The 25983-nt window shown below is 37.8% G+C and overlaps 1 protein-coding gene across 18 annotated transcripts in view; it reads left to right on the top strand.

Annotated features, from left to right (window-relative positions):
* Nucleotides 1–25983, top strand: part of nrxn3a (neurexin 3a) — a 302208-nt gene that overhangs the window by 164092 nt on the left and 112133 nt on the right. The window contains exon 1 of one of the 18 annotated variants that reach the window (XM_077239242.1): nt 21973–22804. The exons of the other annotated variants lie outside the window; for them this stretch is intronic. Within the exon in view, the coding sequence (XP_077095357.1) occupies nt 22522–22804 (283 nt within the window). The 5' untranslated portion in view covers nt 21973–22521. Of the gene's footprint in view, nt 1–21972; nt 22805–25983 lie in introns of those variants that run through there. 18 annotated transcript variants of the gene reach the window in all.

Raw genomic sequence — 25983 nt, 5'->3', positions numbered from 1 at the left:
GGTTAAGTGTCTTGCACAAGGGTGGTGGCTTTTCATTCCATCTGGGATTTGAACCTGGTAAGATTGTACTCCGATCCTGTTTTGGAAGCATTTGAAACACTGAATGCATATTCCTAGAAATCTTTGTCTCCATTCATGGATTATTCTAGTTAACCTCCTTTTAAAGGTCAGATCAGTAGGAGTAATATAATTGTTTTGTTGTCACATTTTAAATTGATCAATGTGACTGATGTAATCTCCAAAACAATACACACTCGGTTGTGTTTTACAAGTCCATTTGAATACTAGCAGTCACAGGTGATAAGCATGTTAAGTCAAAGCCATTGAACAGACTGTAAATTGAAGTGTCATTGAAAATGGAACACATCAATGCTAAGTGAAGTGTTTACTTCATACTGAATGATTCATTGGGTACCGAGAGCACTCTCAATGAAGTCAGTGGAGCTGTGTGACTCTCATACTATTCCTGTTTTTATATGCACAACGATACTAAGATTTATAGAGAGATATAGCAGGAGAATTAACCTTTTAAACATTTTTTGTAAAAATGAGCACTTCTCAGTGATCGAGTCGTGTTTGTGAGCTTTGTCAGAGGCAATTAGCACTTGGAGGACTGAGGACAATAATAATAAAAAAAAGAGCTGGCTCTGTAGTGCGATAACAATATATGCAATATACAACCCCAAATAAGAAAAAGTTGGAACATTTTGTAAAATGCAATAAAATCAAGAATATGTTATTTGTTCATTCTTTTAAACCTTTTTTTAACTGACAAAAGTACAAAGAAACGTTGTCCAATGTTTTCACTGACCAACATAATTGTATTTTGTAAATATGAACAAATTTTGATTTTGATGGCTGCAACACACCCCAAAAAAGTTGGGACAGAGACATGTTTACCTCTGTGTCACATCACCTTTCCTTTTAATTACACTTTTTAATCATTTGAGAGTTGAGGATACTAATTGTTGGAGTTTTGCTAGTGGAATATTTGCCCAATCTTGTCTGATACAAGACAGCCGCTTAACAGTCTGTGGTCATCATTGCCTGATTCTCCTTTACATGATGAGTCACACATTTTCCTTAAGAGACATATCTGGACTGCAGTAAACATCAGGCACATCCCTTCTATGGTGCAGAGTGTCTAGAAACCACTCAGTTGTAGCACGTGCAGAATGAGGCCTGGCATTGTCTTGCTTCCCAGGAAAGATGTCATCTTGATGGCAGTTTATGTCTCTGTACAATCTAAATATATCCCTCCATGTCAATGGTACCTTCACACAAATGCAAGTTGCATACCTTTTGCAATGATGCACCTCAATACCAGGACAGATGTTTGCTTTTGCACCTGTCGCTGATGAAAGTTTGGATGGTCCCTTTTGTCTTTGGGTCTGAAAACTCGGTGTCCATTTTCACACAAAAACAAGCTGAAACATGAACTCATCTGACCACAGCACACATTTCCACTGTCTTCTAGACCATCTGAGATGAGCTCAGGCCCAGAGAACTCGCCGGCATCTCCACATAGAACTGATGTAAAGCTTTCTCCTTGCGTAACAGAGATTCAAGTGGCATTTCTTGATGCAGCGTCAGACTGTGTTCAGTGCAAACGGTTTTCCAAATTACTCCTGAGCACATGTGGCTGTATTTAACAGATTAGCATGATGGTATCTTGTGCAATGCCATCTGAGGGCTCAAAGGTCACGCACATTCAACAGAGGTCTACTGCCTTACCCAACACAGACTGAGATTTCTCTGGATTCCCTGAATCTTGTGACAATATTATGTATGGAAGATGATGAAAGGCATAAATGCTTTGCAATCTTGCATTGAGAAATGTGATTTTTTTAATTGTTTGACAATTCTCTCATGATATTTGGCACAAAGTGATGAGCCATGACCCATCTTTGCTTAAAAAGACTGAGAAGCACTTTTACACCCAAACATGATACCCTCAACTATTACCAATTCACCTGCTCATTGTGGACTGTTTCAAAAGAGTTGGTTAATCTAATTTGGATAATCTTTTCACTCTTATTTGGTCTCTGTCCCAACTTTTTTGGGGTGTGTTGCAGCCATCAAAATCAAAAATTGTACATATTTACAAAATACAATTATGTTGGTCAGTGAAAACATTGGAAAACGTTTCTTTGTACTTTTGTCAGTTAATAAAAGGTTAAATAGAATTGAAGGGAGTGGATTCCAATGGAATCCACTCCCTTCAGAATGAACAAACCACAGATTCTTGATTTTATTGCATTTTACAAAATGTCCCAGCTTTTTCTGATTTTGGGTTGTTTGCAATGATATATGCTGTGCATTTATAAAAATATGTAGATCGGTAGAGATACTTCTGTGCATTTACACTACAGTAAAATAATTTAAGTTCATCAAAAAACGGTCATAGTCTCCACAAAAAAATATTATATACAGTCAAACAAAAAAGGATTCAGACACCAGATATAATTTTTTAACATTTTTTTACTAGTGGGTGCAGGACACTATAGTTATTTTATGTAAACATTTATGCAATCTGTGACATATTATACCCAGAAATTCTTTATACGGTAGACTACCAGTAAAATTGATAAAAAATTTGGGACCAAAAATTATTCAGACACTTTGACCTGACCATGTTATGCTTAAGTGTTTTTTTCTTTAAATGCTAATGCGACCTTTTTACACCACAGACTGAACAAAATGAAGCATGGCTTGGCAATTGGTTGACCTAAATTGGTATTATTTAACAACTGAAAGCTAACAGCTTTTCAACCAAATTCATGTGTGAGACAGTCTAACAGAAGGATGGCCAAAACCAGAGTTCTTGTCATATTTTATTACCATTTGCTCCAACTATAGTGAATAAACTGTGACATTGTGAGAAATGTTGAAAGTGTCTGAAAATTCTAGTAAAGCTGTCTAGTAAAATTCTGAAATATTCTTACAATTTAAAATTATTTATACAGTCAAGCCTAAATTTTGGCTTGACTGTATAAATCATTTTAAATTGTAAGCATATTTCAGAATTGTATTATTTTTACAGTACTTTTGATTAAGGAAACACAAACTTGATGAACATTAGAAACTTCTTTCAAAATCCAACAAACAAAAAAATCGTATAGACCGACTATAGACGCTACCATTGGAATGATAGAGTCCCAGGCCGGTGCAAGAGGCAACAGACTAAATTTCCAAAGTCAGACACCAGCAAAGAAACCTGCCACCCTTCGACTATAAATCAATTTCTATTTAGATCAAGCAGATTCAAATGTGAAGGCCTAATGTGGCACTGAACAAACAGGCCAGGAGGATGATGAATGCGAGGGGAAACGTAATGGGCCGACCGACTGATAGCCCGATATCACAAGCATCCATCTTCCTTAATTCCCAGTGCAGTCTACTGGATCCTGTCCAACACACTCAGATGAATTGTCAAAGACACAGAGAGGCATTTTGAATCAGCCTATTTGAGTTATAGCTGTCACTTCTCTACCTACCAAACTTCACTCTTTTCATCCCTCTGAAAAATCAATTATTCAGCCCTGTTTCAGAGGTGTGCCGAGGTTGTTCAGATACTCTAAAATATCCACTGAAGTGCAGTGTCTTATTCAAAAACTGTCGACACTAATGAATTTGTAAATGGGCATGAAAATCGTCCAGATCGCAACTCTCTGTGGCACATCTTTTACTTGACTTGTAAAGAAGTATTGTGAAGTTGTCGAGACTGTGTAAATGAGGATATATTGCTGTCATGACACGTTTATGCACATGTAAAAGTAAAAAATGTCACATTTACTGAATCTCTGTAGGTCATTACATAAGGTGATGCAATGGCAATGCAATGCAGTTAAATTGAATTTGAGTACTTTTTATGTTATGAGCATAAACTCTCCCTTTATATACACTTTTGATGATACTTTTGGATATTTAATTAAATATTTGCTAACACTTTATTTTAGGGTCCAATTCTCACTATCTCACGTTGTTTATTAGGCATGCATATTACTAGGATATTGGCAGTTAACTGGTATTATAAAGCACATATTAATGCCTTATCCTGCATGACAATACTCTACATCCCTAAATCCAACACCTAAATGTAACAACTACATTACTAAATATTAATAAGCAGTAATTAGGAGTTTATAGAGGCAAAAGTTGTAGTTAGTAGTTAGTTAATAGTAAGAATTGGGCCCTAAAGTAATGCGTAACCAAATATTTTTGATAAATATTTAGATACTTCAAAGAATGCAATGGTATTGACATTTTAAAAATAATTTATTTGGACTAAAAAGGGCCAAAAATCCATAGCTAAAGAAAAAACAGCAAGTCAAACTGTGTTGGTGTTACAACAGGGCTTTACAGATAGGTTATTGTTATTGATACTGTTTATCAATGATATTTTAAATCAGTCTTTTGGATTTGCTTGCTTTTGTAATCTTTATGGATATCAGAAATTACTTTCACTTTAGTGCTTGTTTGGATGAAGCTTAAGGTTTTAATACATAGCAAATACAAAACATTTGTCATGCCTCATTCATAATGTATATGTATTCAGTAAAAATAGAGTAGATTCACATTTGGATCGTTTGTTGAGTTGTTTTCCTCCCAGCAATTTAGACTCTGGGTGGTAAATATCTCCCTGACAACTATAATAATAATTCATGAGATATTGCAGAGATACATATGTATTCATAGCGTGAAATGCAGCATGCTATAAAGTGACCTAATAAAGGGGATGAGATCATTTCGGCACAGTAATCGAACAATTCAGGAACAATCCTTGAACAGGTTTGCATTTTGAAATGTGTGCATGTTTTAAAAAATGTTTTTTTTTTACAAAAATATGTCCTTTTTTCTGTTCCTGCTGAGCTTTTTCTCTCTGTCTGCTCTTAATATTTGTTGTGGAAAACCAGCATGATTTATTTCATAAGTAAATCAGCTTGCCCAATGAGAGCCTGAAGCAGTAATACAGTCAAAATCAATGGGCTACAGAGATGAAAATAGTCTTTGTCATGCAGCCATGTACAGTAACAGTGATTTTGGTTAATTTAAAAGAAGCACGGTTAACCAACGCGAATGAGTGATAATGAATCTTTTGGAGCAGCATCCAAAGTCAAATAAACAGCTGTGTATTACAGTTCATATAAAAATGCAATTAACATATGTATTATATGTTCATTATTTAGCAAAATACAACTAAAATATGCACATATTTTACATTAATATTATTATTTTGTTGTTGTTTATATTATTTTTAATACTACTTTAATACGCACACATCATGTACAATCTACTGAACCCATGGCACAGCTGCATTTTCAAGAAATTTGGGTAATAATTATTCAAATACAAAATTATTGAAGTAATTTCTCAGTTTGAGAATACTTTCTCAAAGAATTTGGATTCCTTGATACTTCAGCTTGTTGCTATAGGCTTTTTATGAGGATATATATATATATATATATATATATATATATATATATATATATATATATCCTCATCAAGACCCTATAGCAACAAACTGAAGTATCAAGGAATGTGGTTATATAAGCATATAAATGTTAATATACACATATATTTATATATTATATATATATTAACATTTATATGCTTATATAACCACAACTAATATATATATATATATATATATATATATATATATATATATATATATATATATATATATATATATATTAGTTGTGGGTTGTGGTTATATAAGCATATAAATGTTAATCCTCCAAGAAAAAGGAAAGTTAGTTATAATTAATTAAAGATTTGTATCACACCATCCAACTTTCTTGCGTACACATAATTTTGCCTGTCTGTTTATTTTATTTTTCTGCATCAAAACAGCCAGCAAGAATTTGTCTGACAACATCTAAAGAGAATATAGTTGGTACCAGAACAATAGATTGGAATGAAAAAATTAATTGCACTGCACTGTTGACCGGATATACAGAAAACAAAAACAAAACAAAAAAATTATGAAGTGTGTGTGTGTGTGTGTGTGTGTGTGTGTGTGTGTGTGTGTGTGTGTGTGTGTGTGTGTGTGTGTGTGTGTGTGTGTGTGTGTGTGTGTGTGTGTGTGTGTGTGTGTGTGTGTGTGTGTGTGTGTGTGTGTGTGTGTGTGTGTGTGTGTGTGTGTGTGTTTAAAAAATCTGTCCACCCAGAAGTACTCATTATTTTCCAGACATAGCTCACAACACACTTCTATTCAACAAACATATTTAATTCACTTGCTACTTAGTGTGTTTCTTTGACAGATTTGATGCTATGCACATTTGGCAAATCAGTGATTAGTTTGTACTTGTATAAGTGTATAAAACTGTAAAATATCAGACTCCTGGATGTTGCGTAGTGCCAGAAAAATCGGATTTTTACTATACAATTTTTATATATATATATATATTTTTTAAATTTTTATAAATAAATTTTTTATACAATATGCATTAGATTACAGTATATGCTGTTCAAAAGTTCCCTGTCGGTCAGTCACTACTATGTAGGTCATGACTGACCAATAGGAATCTCGCTAGAGAGGCCAATATACTTCAAGTGAAATTAAACAAGCCCATACACATCAGTTGCGTGGCCTCGCAGCGCGGGTATATAACGAGCAGCTGCTGCGATTGCACTTCAGCTTTTTGCTTCGGAGCCAAGCACTTTGTATGCTGACAACACAGAGTGTGAATCTGCAAGCGTCTTCTGGATCTCTCCACTTTGGTGCGGGCGTGACAGCACAGCAGCGCGAGCGGTCTTCCCTTCTCTCTTCTCTTTTTTGTTTTTTGTTTCAAAAACTGAGCAAAAACAAAAGCAGCTGGTAAGGTGCGCGGTGAGAGAGAACAGCACACAAACAGGTGCACATTCCTGTCTGTGTTTGCGATGACCGTTCCCCTGCGTGCTTCAGCACCAAGGAGAGCAGTCTCTAAAAGAGCTTACACAGATAGTTTGCGTCTTTTTCAAGTTGACATTCTATCTGTGTGTTTCTGGATGTAGTCATTACCTGGGGTCACGGGATGGTCATGATCGCTGCCTCGTGTGTCTGGGCCTGGAACACGCTGAGGCAGCGTTCGTGGATGAGTCATGTACCCATTGTGGGAAGATGACCATCTCAGAGCTGCGGTTGAGACTCTCGTTCCTGCAAAGGGGCGGAGTCCCCGTGCATCTGCATTCGGGAAGTAACACGGGAAACCTGTGGATCACGGTGAGCGCAATTCCTTCGTGGAACAAACCCCCTAGGAACCCTCATCCCTCTCACGCTCCGCAGCCAGTTGAGTTACCAACCGAATGTGCTGTACCATCCTCGAGATGTGTACCAGTCGTTTCCTTTGGTGCTCCCTGGAACGACCAGATGCCGATTGCTGCATCCGAGGGTGGTTCAGACAACTCCTCGGACGACGGCTTCGGGTGTGCCAGCGATGCCCGAGTCGGACCCAGAGATGATGGCCATGCTTTCCCGGGCCGCCAACAGGATCGGGCTCAAGCAGAACCCTCCACCGTTTCCCGAGCCCTCGAGGCTGGATGATCTCAGCGACCCACCCTATTGCCTTTCTTCCCGGAAGTGCACGAGGAGCTCACGGGGACGCGGACGGCACCCCTGACCGAGGGAACACTCGGCACGAACGCACTGGCACACAGCTGGCCCCGGGGTCTAAACAGAAAGGTCACGCTTTCCCAGTGTTATCCAATATCTCACTGTATGGGTTATCATGGAACAACAGTGTCAGATACACTCTGTTTAAGCCTCCTCCTATCGTCCTTCCAGGCAATAAGGGGTAGAGGCTTGCACGGGGCGCTGGATGGTGCCCATGGTGCTTTGCTAGGGATTCCTATTGGTCAGTTATGACCTACGTAGTAGTGACTGACCGATAGGGAACGTCTCGGCTACACATGGTAGCCCTCGTTCCCTGAGGGAGGGAACTGAGACGTAGGTCCCGTCGCCACATCTGCTGCCACCCGCCGGGGCGGCCAGCTTATCAGGCTTATCAAGCAAAAAGCTGAAGTGCAATCGCAGCAGCTGCTCGTTTATACCCGCGCTGCGAGGCCGCGCAGCTGAGGCAAATGATTGCACGCCAATGTGTATTGGCTTGTTTAGTTTCACTCGAAGTAGATTGGCCTCTCTAGCGAGATTCCTATTGGTCAGTCATGACATACGTCTCCGTTCCCTCCCTCAGGGAACGAGGGTTACTATAGACCCCTTTTCAGTTGGTAAACATGGTGACGTTTTTATGTGGGCGGAGCTTAGGTGGTTGCAGAACGATCCCTCTGGCCGCTTCACTAACGTTAGTTTGCAAGTTTTGTTAGCTTGTTTTTTAACAATGACTGGAGAAAATCCGATTTTATCTTAATGTGCAAGGTCACTCACTGTCCAGGACCGCGATTGTTATTTTCAAAAGTTAATTTTAACAGACGGAACCAGTTTGGCTGACCCGTACACGCTCAGGCAATGGATGGACGATCTGACAGGATTAACGTTAACGCTAGGCTCAGTCCTACACCTATCCGATAGAGAAACCGAGCGTAAAGACATACTGGGGTCATATAAATCTTTAGATGCCTATAACTATGTGATGAATGGTCATGTACAAGACTTGTGTGGTACGATCCGCAGTTCTGCCTAGCCAGCGCCAAGAAGACGTCAATGTAAAGAGTGACATTACGGTGCAATTTTAATGATGTGAATATTTTCTAGAAATAAAAATTCCAGATACAGCATATTCATTTTTCATTGATTCTTGCATCCAAAATGAAAGTGTAATTTATTCCTGTGACGCAAAGCTGAATTTTCAGCATCATTACTCCAGTCTTCAGTGTCACATGATCATTCAGAAATCATTCTAATATTCTGATTTGCGTTTCAAGCGTATATTGAAGCGTATAAATATTGAAGCGTATAAATATTGTTAATGATTCAATATTGTATCATTAACAATATTTAAAAAGTTGCACTGCTTGATATTTTTTTGGAAAACATTATACCTTTTTTCAGGATTCATTAATGAATACAAATTTCAAAAATCAACAATTATTTAAAATGGAAATCTTTTGTAACATTTTAAATGTTTTTTTTTAATCCATTAAATGCATCTTTGCTGAATAAAAGTATTAATTTATTATAAAAAAAACATCTTACTGACCTCAAACTTTTGAAATGGTATGCACACCATTACAAAAAACAAACGTTTATTTATTATTATTTTTTATTTTAGTAAAAATAGTCCAGTAAAGAACGTCTAGGTTACGCATGTAACCCTCATTCCCTTTCAGTTGGTCACGTCTGAAAGGGAACAGTATGTTCAGTATGTTCTCTTGCCGAATACAGCGAAACATCCATAAACAACATGAAAACATAGCAGGCAAAATCATCTCAGCGGTGCCTCCTATTAGAATCAACAGTTGCTCATGACAGAATGATGTCTGCGTGCCCTGCATACAGCAGGCATCTGGCACTCACTCCAACGAGCTGCATGGATGTCATCCATTATTGAGATATTATTAAAAAAAAAAATTACGTTAAACCTCTAATTAGACCCAAATTAATAATGATCATTTAGTGTGTCAATTACAAACTGTGCGGAAGCCAAATGAAGCTCATAAATAGCATGCTAATGAGGCATCATGCAGTCAGGGGCCTCTTAGCATGTTTAGAGCCCATAATTGTATCAGACCCTTGGATTCTTCCAACTGTCAACAATGTGATATCAACAGGAGTGTGAGGGAGATGTCTGCTTACATCTTGTGTACTTGGAAAAGTGAGATTCATAACAGCATTTTACAGGTTTTTTTTTTTTTTTTATGGGCTGCTAAAGTTCAAACCAGTTCATTCTTTTTTTCTGTGACATAATGCTAGAATTAAATTACTTTTCAAATGTGTCCCGCTGTATCGCCAAACCTTTATTCCTGGGTGATATGACTGGAAAGCGTATGTGTGATTATCAATTATTTACCTGTCCACAGAACTGAAAGTGATGTGCACATTTCTTTCACTTTATCTCATCAATCACCATCAAATACTGAATCCTTTTCTGCTTTTACTATCATGCCACTAAGTTAGAAAGTGCCTCAAAAACTTTTGGATATTACCTAAATTTTCCCCCGGCATCCTCTGGGCCTTTTTCTTAGTTTACTGATTGAACAAAGCACAAACAAGTTTCACCCAATGGTTTTTATGACATTTCTGAGAGGGGGAAAATGAAAGAATAAAGAATGAAAAAGAGGCAGGGATGCATGAAGGAGGTAACATGTCTGTCTTAGGCACTTACAGAGATGCTGAAAGAAGATGAAATTTGACATCATTTTCTCATCAGATGTGAGAGTGCTTGCTGGTTTATTTATTTATTTATTTATGTTTTGTAGTAAGTGAAATTATGCTTCAAAAATCGATATCACAGAACTATCATATGAACCTATCAGCTGGATCTTTTATATACACTACTGTTCAGTGAGATTTTTTACAATGTTTTTTTAAAGACGTCTCGTATGCTCACCAAGGCTGCATTTATTTTTATCAGAAATATAGTAGAAACAGTAATATTGGAAAATAGTATTACAATTTTAAAAAGATGTTCTCTATTTATTCTCAGAATTTTTCAGCATATGTACTCCAGTCTTCAGAGTCACACGATCCTTCAGAAATCATTCTAATATGCTGATTTGCTGCTCAAGACACATTTATTAATAGTATCAATATTGAAAACAGTTGTGCTGGTTAATATGTTGTTAGTATGTTTCAGGATTATTTGATAAACAAAGTTAAAAAGAGCAGCATTTCTTTAAAATAGAAATCTTTTGTAACATGTCTTGAACTGTCACTTTGGATCAATTTAATGCATCCCTGCTGAATAAAACTATTTTTTAATTTAAAAAATTAGGCAATCTTACTGATCCCAACCTTTTGAAAAGTAGTGTCATATCTACTCAAAAATCTACTTTTGTTTAAAGTTACTTTTTAAAACTGTTAGTGTATGTTATTTTGTAATTCGGTTATGTTTTATTTGCTGTTTTGCATCGAAGCATTTCCCAAAGTATAAGTTTGTGTGAATTAAAATGTTTGGAGATGGCTTAATTATTTTAAACAAGAAAATTCGATGCATTCATGCAGAAAATAAGTAAATTAGTGTAAGAGGCCCTAATGGGGCCTTAAAATAAAAGCTCTCTTTGTTCTTAACGTTCATTTACACAATCTAACATCTCTTTACTACTTTAAGTAGCAGACAAATATGTGAATATTATATCAAAGTCAGAGATAAAAAAAAATAAAAAAACACTGAATTAAAAGTCTCTGCATATGTGTGATGACGATGAGTGAATGTCCTTATGCAGAATGAAAGATGGCGGTTTTCTGGATGGCGGTTAGCGTGTAAATTGTGGTTGATAGCAGATTAGGATAGTCTGTCAGGCCAGTGCTGTGCGTGACTGTAACCGTGCTGCTGTCAGGGGTTTCTGGGTGAGAGACTGCAGAGATGTATAATTATCAGACTAGCCTGCTGAGCGCTGGATGCTGCCGGGCTTCGTCCTCGCTGTGGCTTGTCTCCAAAATGACAAAAGTTTGAGCTCTCATCTTCCCTCTCCTTCTCCAACACTCAGGTTGGTATTCATGGAGGAGAGCCGATGGGTAGCACACGCTCTCACGCTGTCCAAACCCTCCTATGATCGTAAAGATCTCAAAGCATGACGTGGCAGCTCTGTTCTTAAGCTGCGGTTTAGAAAGACACGGCAGTACCACAGGGAATTTCTTGGCTTTAAACAACCGAACATCAGAGAAGCGACAAATCTGCTCTCGTTCGCTGTAGCTGCACCTGGGTTTTAACCTCGATCAACTGGTGTTCACATGTTATTGATTCTTTGGATGGTTCTCTTCTGATTTTCATTTACATGCCGTTTTCATCCAATTAGAGATGCATAGCATTTTAAGGCATAGAAATGAAACTGTGTGATCTTGGAAGTCAAGTAAAGGTGTAATGACACTCCCCATAATAAGATTTTCCACCGACTGGGATCGTCATTTCTTTCACACCAGGACACTAAACACTTATTAGAATCTAACAGATCGGCAGCATAAAAAATAAAAAAAAACGTCCTTACTCACCTTGATTATACCATAAGCTTGGAAGTCAAAGTGCCTTTTACCCATAATGCCTCTCAGTGGAGCATGTTAAAATGCATTGATGTTGTTTAGGAGTTTTATTTTTTGTCTTGTTTTCCAATAAAAATGCCCTTAACATTCTCAAACATATACATTTTATATGATTTCCCCCCCATTGGAAAGCCTTTTTTGTTTGAAGTGTAGATCTTATTGTGTTATGCTTAAAATACATTTTGCATCTTATTTTAAGAATGTGATGTTTAAGTCATACAGCATACCAATGTGTCTTAGCAAATAAAATTATATATATATATATATATATATATATATATATATATATATAATGAACTGCTTTTTATTGAAGCACACTCACATATCACACAGAGAGATTAGTGATCGCGCTGCGCACAGACAGAGCACAGAAACTTGTTTTCAATGCTGCCCCACAACTTTTATTGATAAATTAGCTTCGCTACTGAATTGCTACATTATAGTAATCGCTACATTAAAGGAGGTGGTGGTGTCGCTTTTTTTTAAAAAGCAATTTTTTTTACACAGCTTCATTGCTAGAAAAGAGACGCACAACGCGCACATCTCTATGTTTTAAGTTGTCAATGCTGGCAAATGACCATGGTATAAGTGGGATAATCCACAGCTATCTGTGCAATAAACAAACTTAATGTACTATGCTGAGTGGTTCTTTGCCTTCGCGTCATTGTCACGGACTTTCATTTTCATGGACTTTTAGTTTGTTTCTTTTAGATACCTGGTTTCCGTTGATCCAGTTTCCCTCTCTTCATTTGGTACCATTGTTTTTGATTAATTAGTTGTCACCTGTTCGTCATTGAGTTCATTCGCCCTGTGTATTTAAGTTCCTCATTTCATTCAGTTCGTTGTCTGGAATTGCTAATGTGTCAGGTCTACACGCTGTTTCGTAGCCGTTTTTAACTTTTGGATAACTTTAGTTTGTCTTATTAATAAATCCTTTGTGTGTTTAGACCTGTTGGAACTCTTTCCTCATCATCATCATCTGGGGCCGGTTTCACAAAGATAGACTGTCTATGGCTTAGATATAGTAGATAGTCAGACTTCAGATAGACATCTGAATCAGACCGTTGCACAAAGCACTTTAAGGGTTAGTTCACCCAAAAATGAAAATGATGTCATTAATGACTCACCCTCATGTCGCTCCAAGCCCGTAAGACCTCCGTTCATCTTCAGAACACAGTTTAAGATATTTTAGATTTAGTCCGAGAGCTTTCTGTCCCTCCATTGAAAATGTATGAAAGGTATACTGTCCTTGTCCAGAAAGGAAATAAAGACATCATCAAAGTAGTCCATGTGACATCAGTGGGTTAGTTAGAATGTTTTGAAGCATCGGAAATACATTTTGGTCAAAAAATAAAAAAATCTACGACTTTATTCAGCATTGTATTGTCTTCCGGTTCTGTTGGGGATCCGCGTTCACGAGTCCGCAGTGACGCTGATGACGTAAGACGCAGCTGACGTGTATCTGGTGCGTCCGTGTATTCGGGTTCAAATAAATATGGCTGGGCAAAAAAATGCAAGTCTTCCTCTGTGTGGAAATCCTTAGACATCCTTAGATTAAATCCTTAGACATGTTTGTGAAGATTGTTTTGTTTCCAGCGTGCGTCTCCCTCAGACTGTAAACGAAGCTCGGGCACACCGGACACACGTCAGCAGCGTCTTACGTCAGCAGCGTCACTGAACGCGGATCCCCAACAGAACCGGAAGACAATACAATGTTGAATAAAGTCCTAGTTTTTGTTATTTTTGGACCAAAATGTATTTCCGATGCTTCAAAACATTCTAACTAACCCACTGATGTCACATGGACTACTTTGATGATGTCTTTATTTCCTTTCTGGACAAGGACAGTATACAGTTCATACATTTTCAATGGAGGGACAGAAAGCTCTCGGACTAAATCTAAAATATCTTAAACGGTGTTCTGAAGATGAACGGAGGTCTTATGGGCTTGGAGCGGGATGAGGGTGAGTCATTAATGACATCATTTTCATTTTTGGGTGAACTAACCCTTTAAGACTCTGACTATCTTAAGTAGGACTACACTGCAATGTATTCTGGGTAAAATAACACTTTTCAAAACAAAAAAAACAAGATGGATCGACTAATCGCATTCAACCGCTTAGTGCAGTTTACCCCAGCGGAAAATATGTGTTTGTTGGAGGAGTATAACAGTTACAAGGACATTTTACTTGGGAAATTTAGTGGAGAATGTAGTAACATAAAGAAATGTTTAATTTGGAAAAAGATTGCTACGACAGTTAACAGCGTTAATCCGACCGTTGAGCGGAGCGTTAAAGATTTACAGAAAAGAAAAGCCCTCATTATTATATATTTCCAGTAGGTTACTGCGGTTCCTAAAAAACATTTCCCTTCTCATAGCTCTCTTCATAACGTCGTGAGCAAACCACAAATTATGAGCCATTTTCCCTTTTCTTTTGGCTGTTTGTAATGTAACTGATTGTTACTGCTGGTTGCCAAGGTAACATAGAGTCTTAGACCTAAGTTAGCCTGGGTGGTAAGGTGTCTAATTTTTTTTTGGTCTAAAATTAAGATTTTTAAGATTAAGATTTCTGTGAAACAGTCTAACTTGCATTAGACTAGTCTACGAGCAAATTTTAGACTTGTCTAACACTATAGACCGTTCTAAAATAGCTTTGTGAAACCGGCCCCTCAAAATATAATAGTCATACATTAAAATCGTTTAATGCACAGCTCCTTATGTGTAACTGGTCCTACTGACCCGCTCAGAGTGGGATCCCACTGGGATCTCGGCATGGAAGGCGGGCGCTCTAACAAGGCTAAATACCACAGCTTTCAGCCTATAGATTTAATTTAAATCTATCTGTCTGTCTGTAAATCTACAGTTCAAAAGTTTAAAGTCAGTAATAGTATATGTATATATATAAAAATGAATAAAAGTATTAAATTTATATATATATATATATATATATATATATATATATATATATATATATATATTAATACTTTTATTCAACAAAGATGCATTGAATTGATTCAAAGTGACAGAAAAGACAATGTTAGATAATTGTAATATTTCACAAAATCAGTTTTTACTGTATTCTTTTTGATCAAATAAATGCAACCTTTGTGAACATAAGATACTTTTTTTTTTAAATTTTAGATTAATAATCTTTCCCACTTTACTATTATTTATGTACTATGTAGTTTTTGAAATGTATAATTTTATACACAAAGGTTACTATTCCTAATACAAGAAACAAACATCTAAAAACCATATCAGCGAATGCTTTTAAAATTTATATTAATATAAAAAGTCACGTTAGCCAGGAGTTGCTGAAGTCTCAGCATGTCTGCATCCGCAAAATTATTTTGACGATGTGTCAGACCCCGGTGATGCAATATCACGAAACAAGATTTTTATATACCTAAACATCCTCATCGCATAATCAAAAATATCAGTTTCATTTGCGACATTTTCCAACCACAGCTATTTCCAGAGCTGTTTTAGATTCCCTCATTTTTAGCTTTCCAATGCTGTCTGCCTTTTCAGGATGAGGAACTCATCCGAGGGAAGGACACGGCTCTTCTCTCGGTCATACTGAATTCACTCTGCGTTCGATGAGGACGGTACCCTGAGGCAAAAAAAAAAAAAAAAAAAAAAAAACACACACCAAAGACTAGCCAGCTGAAGCGAGAACATGCATAGGAATACCAAGCAGTCATTACAGTCATCACAAACTTTACTTTATTTAGTTCCTAACGAAGCGCTCTGGTAGTGCTGCTGTGAGACCAACTGAGAACTGTTTCTAAAAACCTTGGACAACATGGGTAGAAAGCAAAGGCCTGTATGTGGCTAGTGGTGTTTTTTCTCTTTCTGATGCAATTCTATGATTTATTTTTTGTTTGTGTGTGATGTGCAGAGAGGCAGTATGAGCACATAAGGACCCTGAGGCAGAGTGATGGGGAAACGGGGCTCCTTGGGGTGAGCTGGAAGGTTTTGACATGTTAGTGGACAGATTAAGCGGGTGTGTGGAGAAAAGGTGCTTTAAAGGAAGGGCCTGGCTTATGGGCGGCTGTGGGTTCGGTGTAAATTGAGCAATATATGGACAGATTGAATTTATCAAAACATTTTTACACTTAGACAATTTACACCTGTTTAGTTTGCCAATGCTGTCTCATTCCGATAATTAGCTTAGTTTAAGAATGAACTATTTTCATTACTATTTTCAACTATTTCAAACATTTTTTAATACTGCTTTATTCTGTTTAAATTTAGGAGGAAAATGATACCTTCCACAAATGTATGTGGTACTCAGAATCGATGCTGGGATTATGAGCCAGTTTATAGCATTAAATATGCTAATTTACGGTGTTTTTACTGAATGTCAACACTAAATATCTCACAAGACATTTTAAGGTTGCACAGAGGCGACTAAAAGGTTTTTTGTTTTTATTTACATGGACCTCTATGCAACAATAAAAAGTATTTGTAAACTCATTATTTATTGCTTTAAAGGGATACTTCACCCAAAAATTCTGTCACAGATATGGGCCCCATTGACTTCCATAGTATTATTGTTTTCCATACTATGGAAGTCAATGGGTGCCCCACAACTGTTTGGTTACAAAAAAAATATATGTATATTTTTTAAACATCTTCCTTCGTATTCAAGAGAACAAAGAAATGTATACAGGTTTGGAAGAACTTGAGGGTGAGTAAATGATGACGTAATTTTCTTTTTTTTGGGGGGTGAACTATTCCTTTAATATGACTTTAATATTTAATATGACTGAGTAAAAACGCTTTTTACCATGGACTACCATTCAAGGCTTTGGGGTCAGAAAGATTTTTAAGATTAAGATATTTAAAAGAAAGTAATACTTTTATTCAGCAAGGACACATTAGACTGATCAAATGTGACCGTAAAGAGTTTTTACTGTATTTTAAATGCAGGCTTGTTGAGCATAAGAAACATTTAAACAATCTTACCAATCCCAAAACTTTTGGTAGTGCAAATTATTATTATAATTTATATTATTTTAAATATCTAACACTAATAACCCCCTGTAGACTGGTTCACCAAACCTATTCACTTTTAAAGGATTCACTGACTAGAAACATATTTCAGCAGAAAAAAAAGCATAAATAAAGACAAAAGTATTAGAGAGAGACCTAGATCAATAATATTATTAATTCCAGCCATGCTATCTACATTGATATGAAAGCACATATACGTATTTGGGTCACGTTATTTTATGTCCTGGATGTGGTTGTATAACTTCTGTTAAGTAGTCATTTCCTCTGATTAAAATCAAGCTAAAGCCAGCAGTGGCTTCTTAAATCATGAGCATACATGGCCTTGACGCTGAATTTGTTGTAAAATGATTGTAAAAAGTAATATTATAAAATTAGCACTTCATTTCAGCAGATCCTCCTATAATGATGTTTCAGCCAAGCTCATGATCCAGGTCTCCTAATACAGCTCCAGGCAGCTTAGCAGATGCCACAGAGAGCTAAACACACTCATCTGTGCCCGATTGTGACTGCTGATCCCAAAGCTGTCGCCCAAGATGGTGCATGTCCTCCAGGTGGCTCCAGAGTAGGACCGCTTACATGCATCTCATTTTAGTTGCTGGAGTTGGTGAGCGACTTTTACGCATGCCATTATGAAATCCAGCTGCAGCATACCTTTGTTTGTGAAGAAAAAGTTTTGTATCATGCACATCGTTTAGAAATGCACCGACCGCTTCAACCACGTCTCAAATTATTAATCTGAGGGCGGACGATGATTGTGCAGGCTCAGGTTTGTTGATGAGGAATTTCTTGTGCAAAATGGCAGATATTTTGCTCTCTCATCAGAAGCATGGAGGTCACTCACCCGAGAAATGCCTCAGGCAAGACAGAACTAGCTCTGAGGACCGAGTTTGGAATTTAATGAAACGCAAAAGACACAGCAGATGAAGAAAAGCAGTCCTTTTGATAAATGAGTACCTATCCAGCACCGATGGCTTTTGCCTTCGTCTATCGTTTCCCTGCACCCATCTGTGGAATGAATATGAACTGATTATCGTCATGGAGAATTTAAACTGAACGGTTCTTCATTTGCAAAGCCCCAAATGTTAAGAGTCTTTCACCAAAGTAATATCAATGGAAAGCTGATTTGCTGCTGTGGTTTGTAATTCCAATGGCACTATTTACTATATGTGAATAGCAGTGGTGGTTAAAGATTCAAAACATTTAGAGCTTTAAAAATAATACATTCTAGAAAGCAATGTTCTCGTATTTGAATGCCCGTTAAAGGGATATTTCATTGCTCTTTTTAAGGATATATATAATATTCAGACTTCGCTAACGCTTATGCTGGGAAAACAGGTCGCTCAGAAGTTGTCATGGTATTGATATCACAACCATGAGTATTTTGACATATTGACCACCTGATGAATGACAGTAGCTATGTTTCCATCGACCTATTTTTATGCACATTTTGGGATATCGCATAAAAACTACGCTGGATGGAATTCTAAAAATGTGCATAAAAAAACGCATGGGCTCAATTGAGTCGGATACATCTGGATAAGAAAATATGCACATAAACCACGATGGAAACACATTTACCAAATAAATAATCTATTCACATAAAAAAAGTAATGTGACTGGACCAATCAAACATCTCGTTGCACAGCATCCGAAATGCTGTTTTGGTCATTCCGAAATGCCTCAGCAAAATCTTGTCAAAGTTTTTCGGTATAATTAAACAGCTGGATGAAACTGACTGGATTAAAATGGTGCTTTATTCACGGTATCATTATGTGAATATCATTATGTGATATTCCAATTTTGCTAAATTCCAATTAAGTTAAATTCGCAACTTTGGATGGAAACATGGCTTATCTTTCTATCCACCTATTTTTATGTGCATTTGGGGATGGAATGGAAATGGCAAGATGCCCATAAATTCTAAAAATGTGCATAAAAATGTACGCACGCAATTGAGACAGATACAATTTTTATACGATAAGAAGATGGGTGTAATTGGATCACTTGACTAACCAGCAGACCAATTTCATTACACAGCATCTCAAATATTGGTTTGATCATTCTAAAATGCCTGAGCCAACGTCAGTCATCAAAATGATTTGGTTTAATTCCCTCCCAGGAAATGTCTTAAATGAGTGCGTTCACAAACACCAGGCATCCAAATGCAAGATAACATGACAGTGTTTATTGCGTTTCATCTAATCACAGTCATTTATGATTCATGAAAAAAAAAAATGCCACAATGGCTTCCCCAATTGCTGCAACTTCCATTTTTATTACCTATATTTTGCGCCAATTCCCAGGAAGTGACAATTTTGTTCTCTTGAACATATGGGATGGAAACATAGCTAGTCTGATCTATGGTTGCCAATCATAACAGAGTGTATTTAGAAGACTATATAAAAGTTATATTTGAGACTTTTTTAATAACAATTACCTCACCTAAATATTTGTGCACTCAGTGTATTTGTGTTTTCTTCAAGTATTTAAAGTAGATTAGAATATTGCCTTACAAGGTGACACTGTTACTTGTCTTTTTTTTTTGTAATGAAATGTATTCAGTTATGTGCTGAATCATATTTATATTGTTAGAAAGATACTTAGACATTTGAAAGCATACAGCTTGAACAATATACGGTGCTATGAGGTATTTTTTCAATGCACAATAGCCTACTCATACAATGGTGTGAAGAAGTTTGAAATAACTAAAGATGGAAACTGACAAAGTAAATTGAAGTCAGGTTAAATTTAGTTGTTTACGCTTGCAGTGCAGAGACAATGTGGTTAATGTGAAGCCAAATGCGCATCAGTAGCGCTGATTCACTTGCACTGTTTTTTAAAATGCAGTCTGAAAGAAAGTTTTCCAATTATTGATTTGATCTATTCGTCTATGTGGATTACTTTACTCATTTAACCCATAGTGAATGAATGTTGGCAGAAATTCCCCACATTGTAAGCGCAGAACTTGCGGGAAAGAGTCAAATTATGTACAATACCCACAATTCTGCACCAAAATTCAGACCCTTGGAGATGTTGTTTTGTGCTCTTTTCCTAAATTTTGAGGTGAGAAATGAAATCAGAGAATTAGGTTGATGTTATTTCCTCATCTTACACTCAATTTGTATATGTTGCGATGTACGAAATTAGTTTTTAAATGAAATTCTTGTATTGACAGTATTCTTCGAAACCCATTAACAACTTGTTTTAACAGGTTCGTTTTGGGCACACAGTGCAAATGTTGCTAACTAATGTCTATTTTAATGCAGAAAGATGCACATTTTCATCATTCAATTATCAGATTTTCTTGTTTTCCTTTCCCTTACATAAGCTGGTTCACTATGCGAATCAGAGGTCTGAAGCTCTATTTTAGGAGGCAGGGACAGATCCAGCCAGTCAGCCATGCCTTCTGGGCTGCTCTGTTTCAGATGGAAGGATATCCCAGAAAAAAATCAGGCAGGAGGAAAGAGGAGATTTTGTTCCTAAACATCGTCCATCATTTTGATTCTCTTGTGGCATAGGCGGTGTGTGTTTACTGTATGAGAGCGGTGTGTGTGTGTGTGTGTGATTGTGTGTGTGTGTGTGGTTGACTTCTGAAATGAGGAGGCAAAGTTCCCTCCCTTGGTTTTACTTTTTTTTTTGTAAATTCATGTTCAATTTGTTGTTTTCACAAGTTAAGATGTTATATGAATCAGCATTTACCTTATCAGTATCCACAAAAACCAGTATAAATATATTTATATGTTTAATCTTCATATTAAAATGCTATTTATATTAAAATCAAATCTCCTTTAAGTCTCTTCAAGTTTGTGCAATTTAAATTTGTCTTGTATTGTCATTAAAAATTTTCACCTTTTTAGGACCATTAGTCAATAAACATAGCATGGTAGACACACTTTAATTCTCTTAAATTTTTACTGCTACATATTATTTTGTTTAATTTCAAGTTTTGATTTGGAAGTGATGATGTCATAGCGAGTGATGTGTTTACTTTGTAAAATTAGTCTGTCCATTTCCAACTTCAGGCTGATTTGCAAACCAGTTGGAACATGAGAGTGATGCGTGATCACGGTGACAGTCTAATCAGCCAATCACAGTGACGAAGAGGCACTGCTTCATCTCACATTACGTTTTGCTTCAGCAGCTCTACAAGAACAGACAGTTTCATGTAATGTTTTGTAATATTTCTCATTTTATTTTTGTTCTGTCATTTTTATATTTATTTATTTTTTTGTGGAGGAAGCACTACCTCCATTCCCTCCTTATCGCAAAACTGCCTTAGATGTTTAATAGTCTTTTTTTGTTTTTCTACTTTAATTCCCACAGCTGTCTGTCATTGTTTCTTTCACCCCCAGTATCTCTTAATTTGCACTTCCTTCCATAATGTGTAGAACTTCATCTCCATCTGAGAGAGCAGCTATGTGTTTTCTGTGAGGGTTTGTATCGGCATCCCCATTTTTTCACACTTCAACGCCCAAACACACACATACGCATGCAAACCACACATCCTCTTCATCCCATTCTGTTTGCTTTGTTTCACCTGTACCAATATCTCTCTCTCTCTCCCTCCTCCCTCCAGCTCAGTATCTCTCTCTCTCTCTCTCTCTCTCTCTCTCTCTCTCTCTCTCTCTCTCTCTCTCTCTCTCTCCCTCTCTCTCCCTCTCTCCCTCCCTCTCTCTCTCTCTCTCTCTCTCTCTCTCTCTCTCTCTCTCTCTCTCTCTCTCTCTCTCTGTCTCTTGCGCGCGCTTTCATTCTCTCTCCCTCCCTCTCACACTCTCATTGCTTAGCAGAGCTGCTGAAAGTGCGTCAAGGCTCTGTCCAAATACAGACAGGCTGAGCAACACTAATCTCAGGAGGAAGAAAATCAGAAGCGAGTCTGTGTGTGTGAGAGAGAAAGCGTTGTTTCAGCCCAAGCCTTTGTATTGCAACACCTTTGGAGCCCAGGAGCGGACAGTGCTGGGAAAAAAGAGGAATCTGTTTCATACTAGAGTTTATCCTTTTGAAGAAAGCAAGAAGAAAAAAAGTCTTCTTCCTCTGCTTCCTTTGTGTGGGATGGACAGTGAATGAGTGGCAGGGTCGGGTCATGACCCTCTTTTCCGCCGGGTAATTGTCGCCTCTTCAGGTCTTGTGAGTGACTGATGCAGCTCTGAGAGGAGCGGACCCCATCGCAGACGCTCCTTCCCATCTATTCACTCAGCAGCTGCAAAGGGGCTCTCGTCCTAAGTGAGTGCATTTTCACAGGGGCCGGCAGCGGGTGCTGGACGAGGAGGTTGGGACTCCTAGAATGGGGTTTTCTGCATCATGAGAGAACTCTCCTCTCTCGGTTCTTTGCGCCTTTTATCTAACAGCGAGTCGGCTGTGCGTCATGCGTCCCAGCAGAGTGGCGGCGTTGTGGTTTCATGGCGGTCGAGAGGGGCAGCCCCTATCCCGGCTCGGATGGACTCCCTGGATGTGGACTCTGACGTTGGGATGTATTGCCGGTTCGGTGTGGAGTTCCTCGCCCAGCTCGGATAGTTCAGTGGCTGCCGCAGGACCCCCAGGGGTGGCAACCTCATACACCCATCCCGAACACCCGTTACACAATCCCCGTCACCACGCTTCGCCCATCTCCATATACCGCTTTCCGGCGTTCCTCAGAAGCGGCCACGGTGAGTCCCGGCAAGCTAGATTTGTGGAACTCCTGAAGAGTTGTACTTTATAAGACTTTTATTTGTTCAAAACTCTGACTTGCTCTCACCTCAATGGTTAATTGCGACGGGAGAATAATCAGGATTTAGTTTATTGAGGGAAGATTGTGTCAGACGCTCTAAATGGTGGTTATCGGGCTTTGTATCTGTGCTCGCGGTTTAATTAAAGCAGAGAAGATAGTGCATCAGTGTGGCTATAATAAGTCTGGCTTTAGATTGGGTTTTTGGAACAAGGGGATCTGATAAGCGTTGAGCTATTTTGCGGTTACGGAGAGCGGAGTTCTGTCTCCCAAGGCACACAGGCAATTACCCTATTAAAGTCTAAACCGAGCAGCTGAAACTGTGCTGTGCTATGATGGCTCTTTTGCAGCGGTTTAGTGTCAACAATCCTTTCACAACTGGGTAACGTAGAAATGCCGAGAAGTGGCTTTAGAGATACGCAATAGTTGGCAGGTGTATTTTAATGTGCGCGAGGGGAAGCGGATATAGATGCTTTGCTAGATGAAAGCAGAACTTTGAGTGAGAACCTGTAGATGTGTGTCTTTGAAGTGATGCAGATTAAGACATAAAGGGCTGACCTCTTTTCACCTCCCACTTTCCCATTTCCCTGTAATCGAATTATTTGACTGAGGCCAATATTGGTTGCTTTGTGTAATTCAAATGTCTTGAAGGGTGCATGCGCTTGGGAAAAAGTACTGAAAGTATTCAGAAGGACATTAGGGCAATGCAGCGATTAATTTCCAGCTTACCTTTGCGCTCTCTCAGTACACGGCAACTGGGAATAGCAGTCTTAATTCAGCCTTGAAGACGTTTGCTTGTTAGGGGGAAAACACTTGATTGCAGGAATGCATTTATTTGGAATGTAACAGAGAGGCTTTCTCACCTTATCGGCTTTGTACTTACAAATCACATTTATTCTGCTCACGCAGAGCATTTTGCTTTACCCTCAGATTTTATTTTTAGACGGATATCTCTTGTAAGCCGTGTGTGGGTGTGCGAGGAGTTCATCAGGCAAATTTACAATCCTTCTGTCTAATTAAATCAATAGAGACAAGTTTTCATTTTCCAGTCAGAGCTAATTTACATGGGGGACAACAAAAAGGGATTGTTTTAAGTGATTCTTAGTAGATTGTTAGGATATAGTTGTTGTTGTTTTTTTGTTTTCCCTAAATGACTCAGCTGGCCGGACCATAGATTTATTATGTGACTTTTTTCACACAATAAATCTATTAATAATTCAAAAATAAAAATAAATAACATTTGTGTGTGATATAAAAAAAACTATTTCAGACTGAAATATTATTATTATTATTAATAACAACTACAATAATTCTAATGATCCTAATAATAGTTTATTATTATTATACATTTCTGTTTTAAATCAATATACACTCTTGCCTTTATTCTGGTCCTCACTTTTGGTTATTAAATACTCTTTTAAACTAGTGTTGGACTAGCTTACTTTACTTGTGTTTTTATTCATTGATATATTTTATTTATTTACAATTGTTTTCATTCATCCTTTAGATCAGCAATCTGGTTTTCTCACTGTGTTCCTGGCATTAGTTTCGATGAAATTGCTGTGGTTTGGTCAGTGTGAAAATCCTGGTCGAACGTAGCACTCGAAGACTTTCCCTCACCTCTCAATGAGGGCCCCTGGGGCATGATGCCGCATTAGATATAGATGAAAAGCGCTCCGGCGCGCTCTCTCATTCCCTGTGTTTACACATGTAAGCAGAATCTCTGGATTAAGTTTCTACATCATTAGCTTTGCTATTATTTATTTATAATTTGATTTACGTATTCGTCTTGCTTTTGCACCTTGCTCTGCTGAATTCATTGCAAGTCACACAACCTGCAGGGTTGTTTGACGGCTAGAGTTCTATTTGTTTGGACATATAGCCTGCAGTCGAGAGGTCCAAGTTAAGGCCTCTCCGGCTGTCAGAAGCCGTCTGGAGAGTTAGATACTGTATAGAGGAGATGTGCACTGTAATGACAGAGGAAAGAAGCATCCAGGTGAAGACTCTTAGAAGAAGCCCTGCTAAGCCAGCACACTCTCTCCCCAAAGCCTCACAACGATGAGAGCATGACAGGCAGAACAGAGTGGATTTTCCCCCACGTGTTTACCATGATAGTGTGTGTACGCGTGATAGCGTAGCTGTGTGTGTATATGGGTGTATGACGTGAACAGGCCTGAAATTGTGCACTAATGCATTTGTAAATATTCGAGGAATTACTGTAAAGCATCACAGAACTCATATTTGTAGAAGGCAGTGCTGTTGGGCTTTATCGGCAAATTGGAATTCTAGGTTCATGCTTGTGGATTATGGGCATGCGCAGACCATTTTCACACAGCTTTAAATTTAGGGTACGTTTATAGACAACGATCTACTAAAAATGGAAAAGTTTTCCTTTGCATTTTTCTCGTACAGATGAAAACGTTGTCAAAACGATCCCCATTCACACTGATCCACGAAAACGACTAAAACGCTGTTTTTATCATTCCAGGCCAGTAGTTGGCGATGCCACTTTGTAAAGAAATGCCTATGGACTGAACATGTAATACCATGGCACATGGCATCACTGTTTTCACAAATTCATGTTTTTTGTAGTTTACACGAAGACGATATGTTATCGTTTTCAAAAACTTGCACTTTGAAACCCGTTTTCAAATGTCTGTTCATTCAAGCCCCCCAAAACGCTGTTGTCACGTAAAATTTGTAAATTTTAAGTTGAAAATTGTGTCGTGTAAACGACCACTCAGATACATTAGTTTCATTGTTAAAAGTCACAATGGCCACCAAACCATGATATTCGGATTTCCCTATGACAGATGGGTTTGGCTCAACTACCGGTATGCTTGGATTTTGAATACAAATGCATATCAGACTAATCAAAAAAGTTTTCTCACTTTCTGTGTTTTACTTTTAAAAGAAAATTGTGGTTCACTGGTGCAGACCTGAGTTTGAAATGCTTTCACACCAAATCAACCGAACTCTGATGTCAAACAGATTTGGTCCTCACCAAAAGCACCTTTTAAAGGGTAATTTCACCCAAAAATGAAATTCTGTCATTATTTAGTTACCCTTCTGTTGTTTCAAACCTGTATGACTTTTCTTCTATGGAAACACAAAGAGAAA

The sequence above is a fragment of the Siphateles boraxobius genome, unplaced genomic scaffold (assembly GCF_051911475.1).
Source record: "Siphateles boraxobius isolate OS27281-9 unplaced genomic scaffold, OSU_SipBor_1 22, whole genome shotgun sequence".
In the NCBI taxonomy this organism is placed as follows: domain Eukaryota; kingdom Metazoa; phylum Chordata; class Actinopteri; order Cypriniformes; family Leuciscidae; genus Siphateles; species Siphateles boraxobius.
This window is presented reverse-complemented; position numbering and strand designations above follow the sequence as displayed.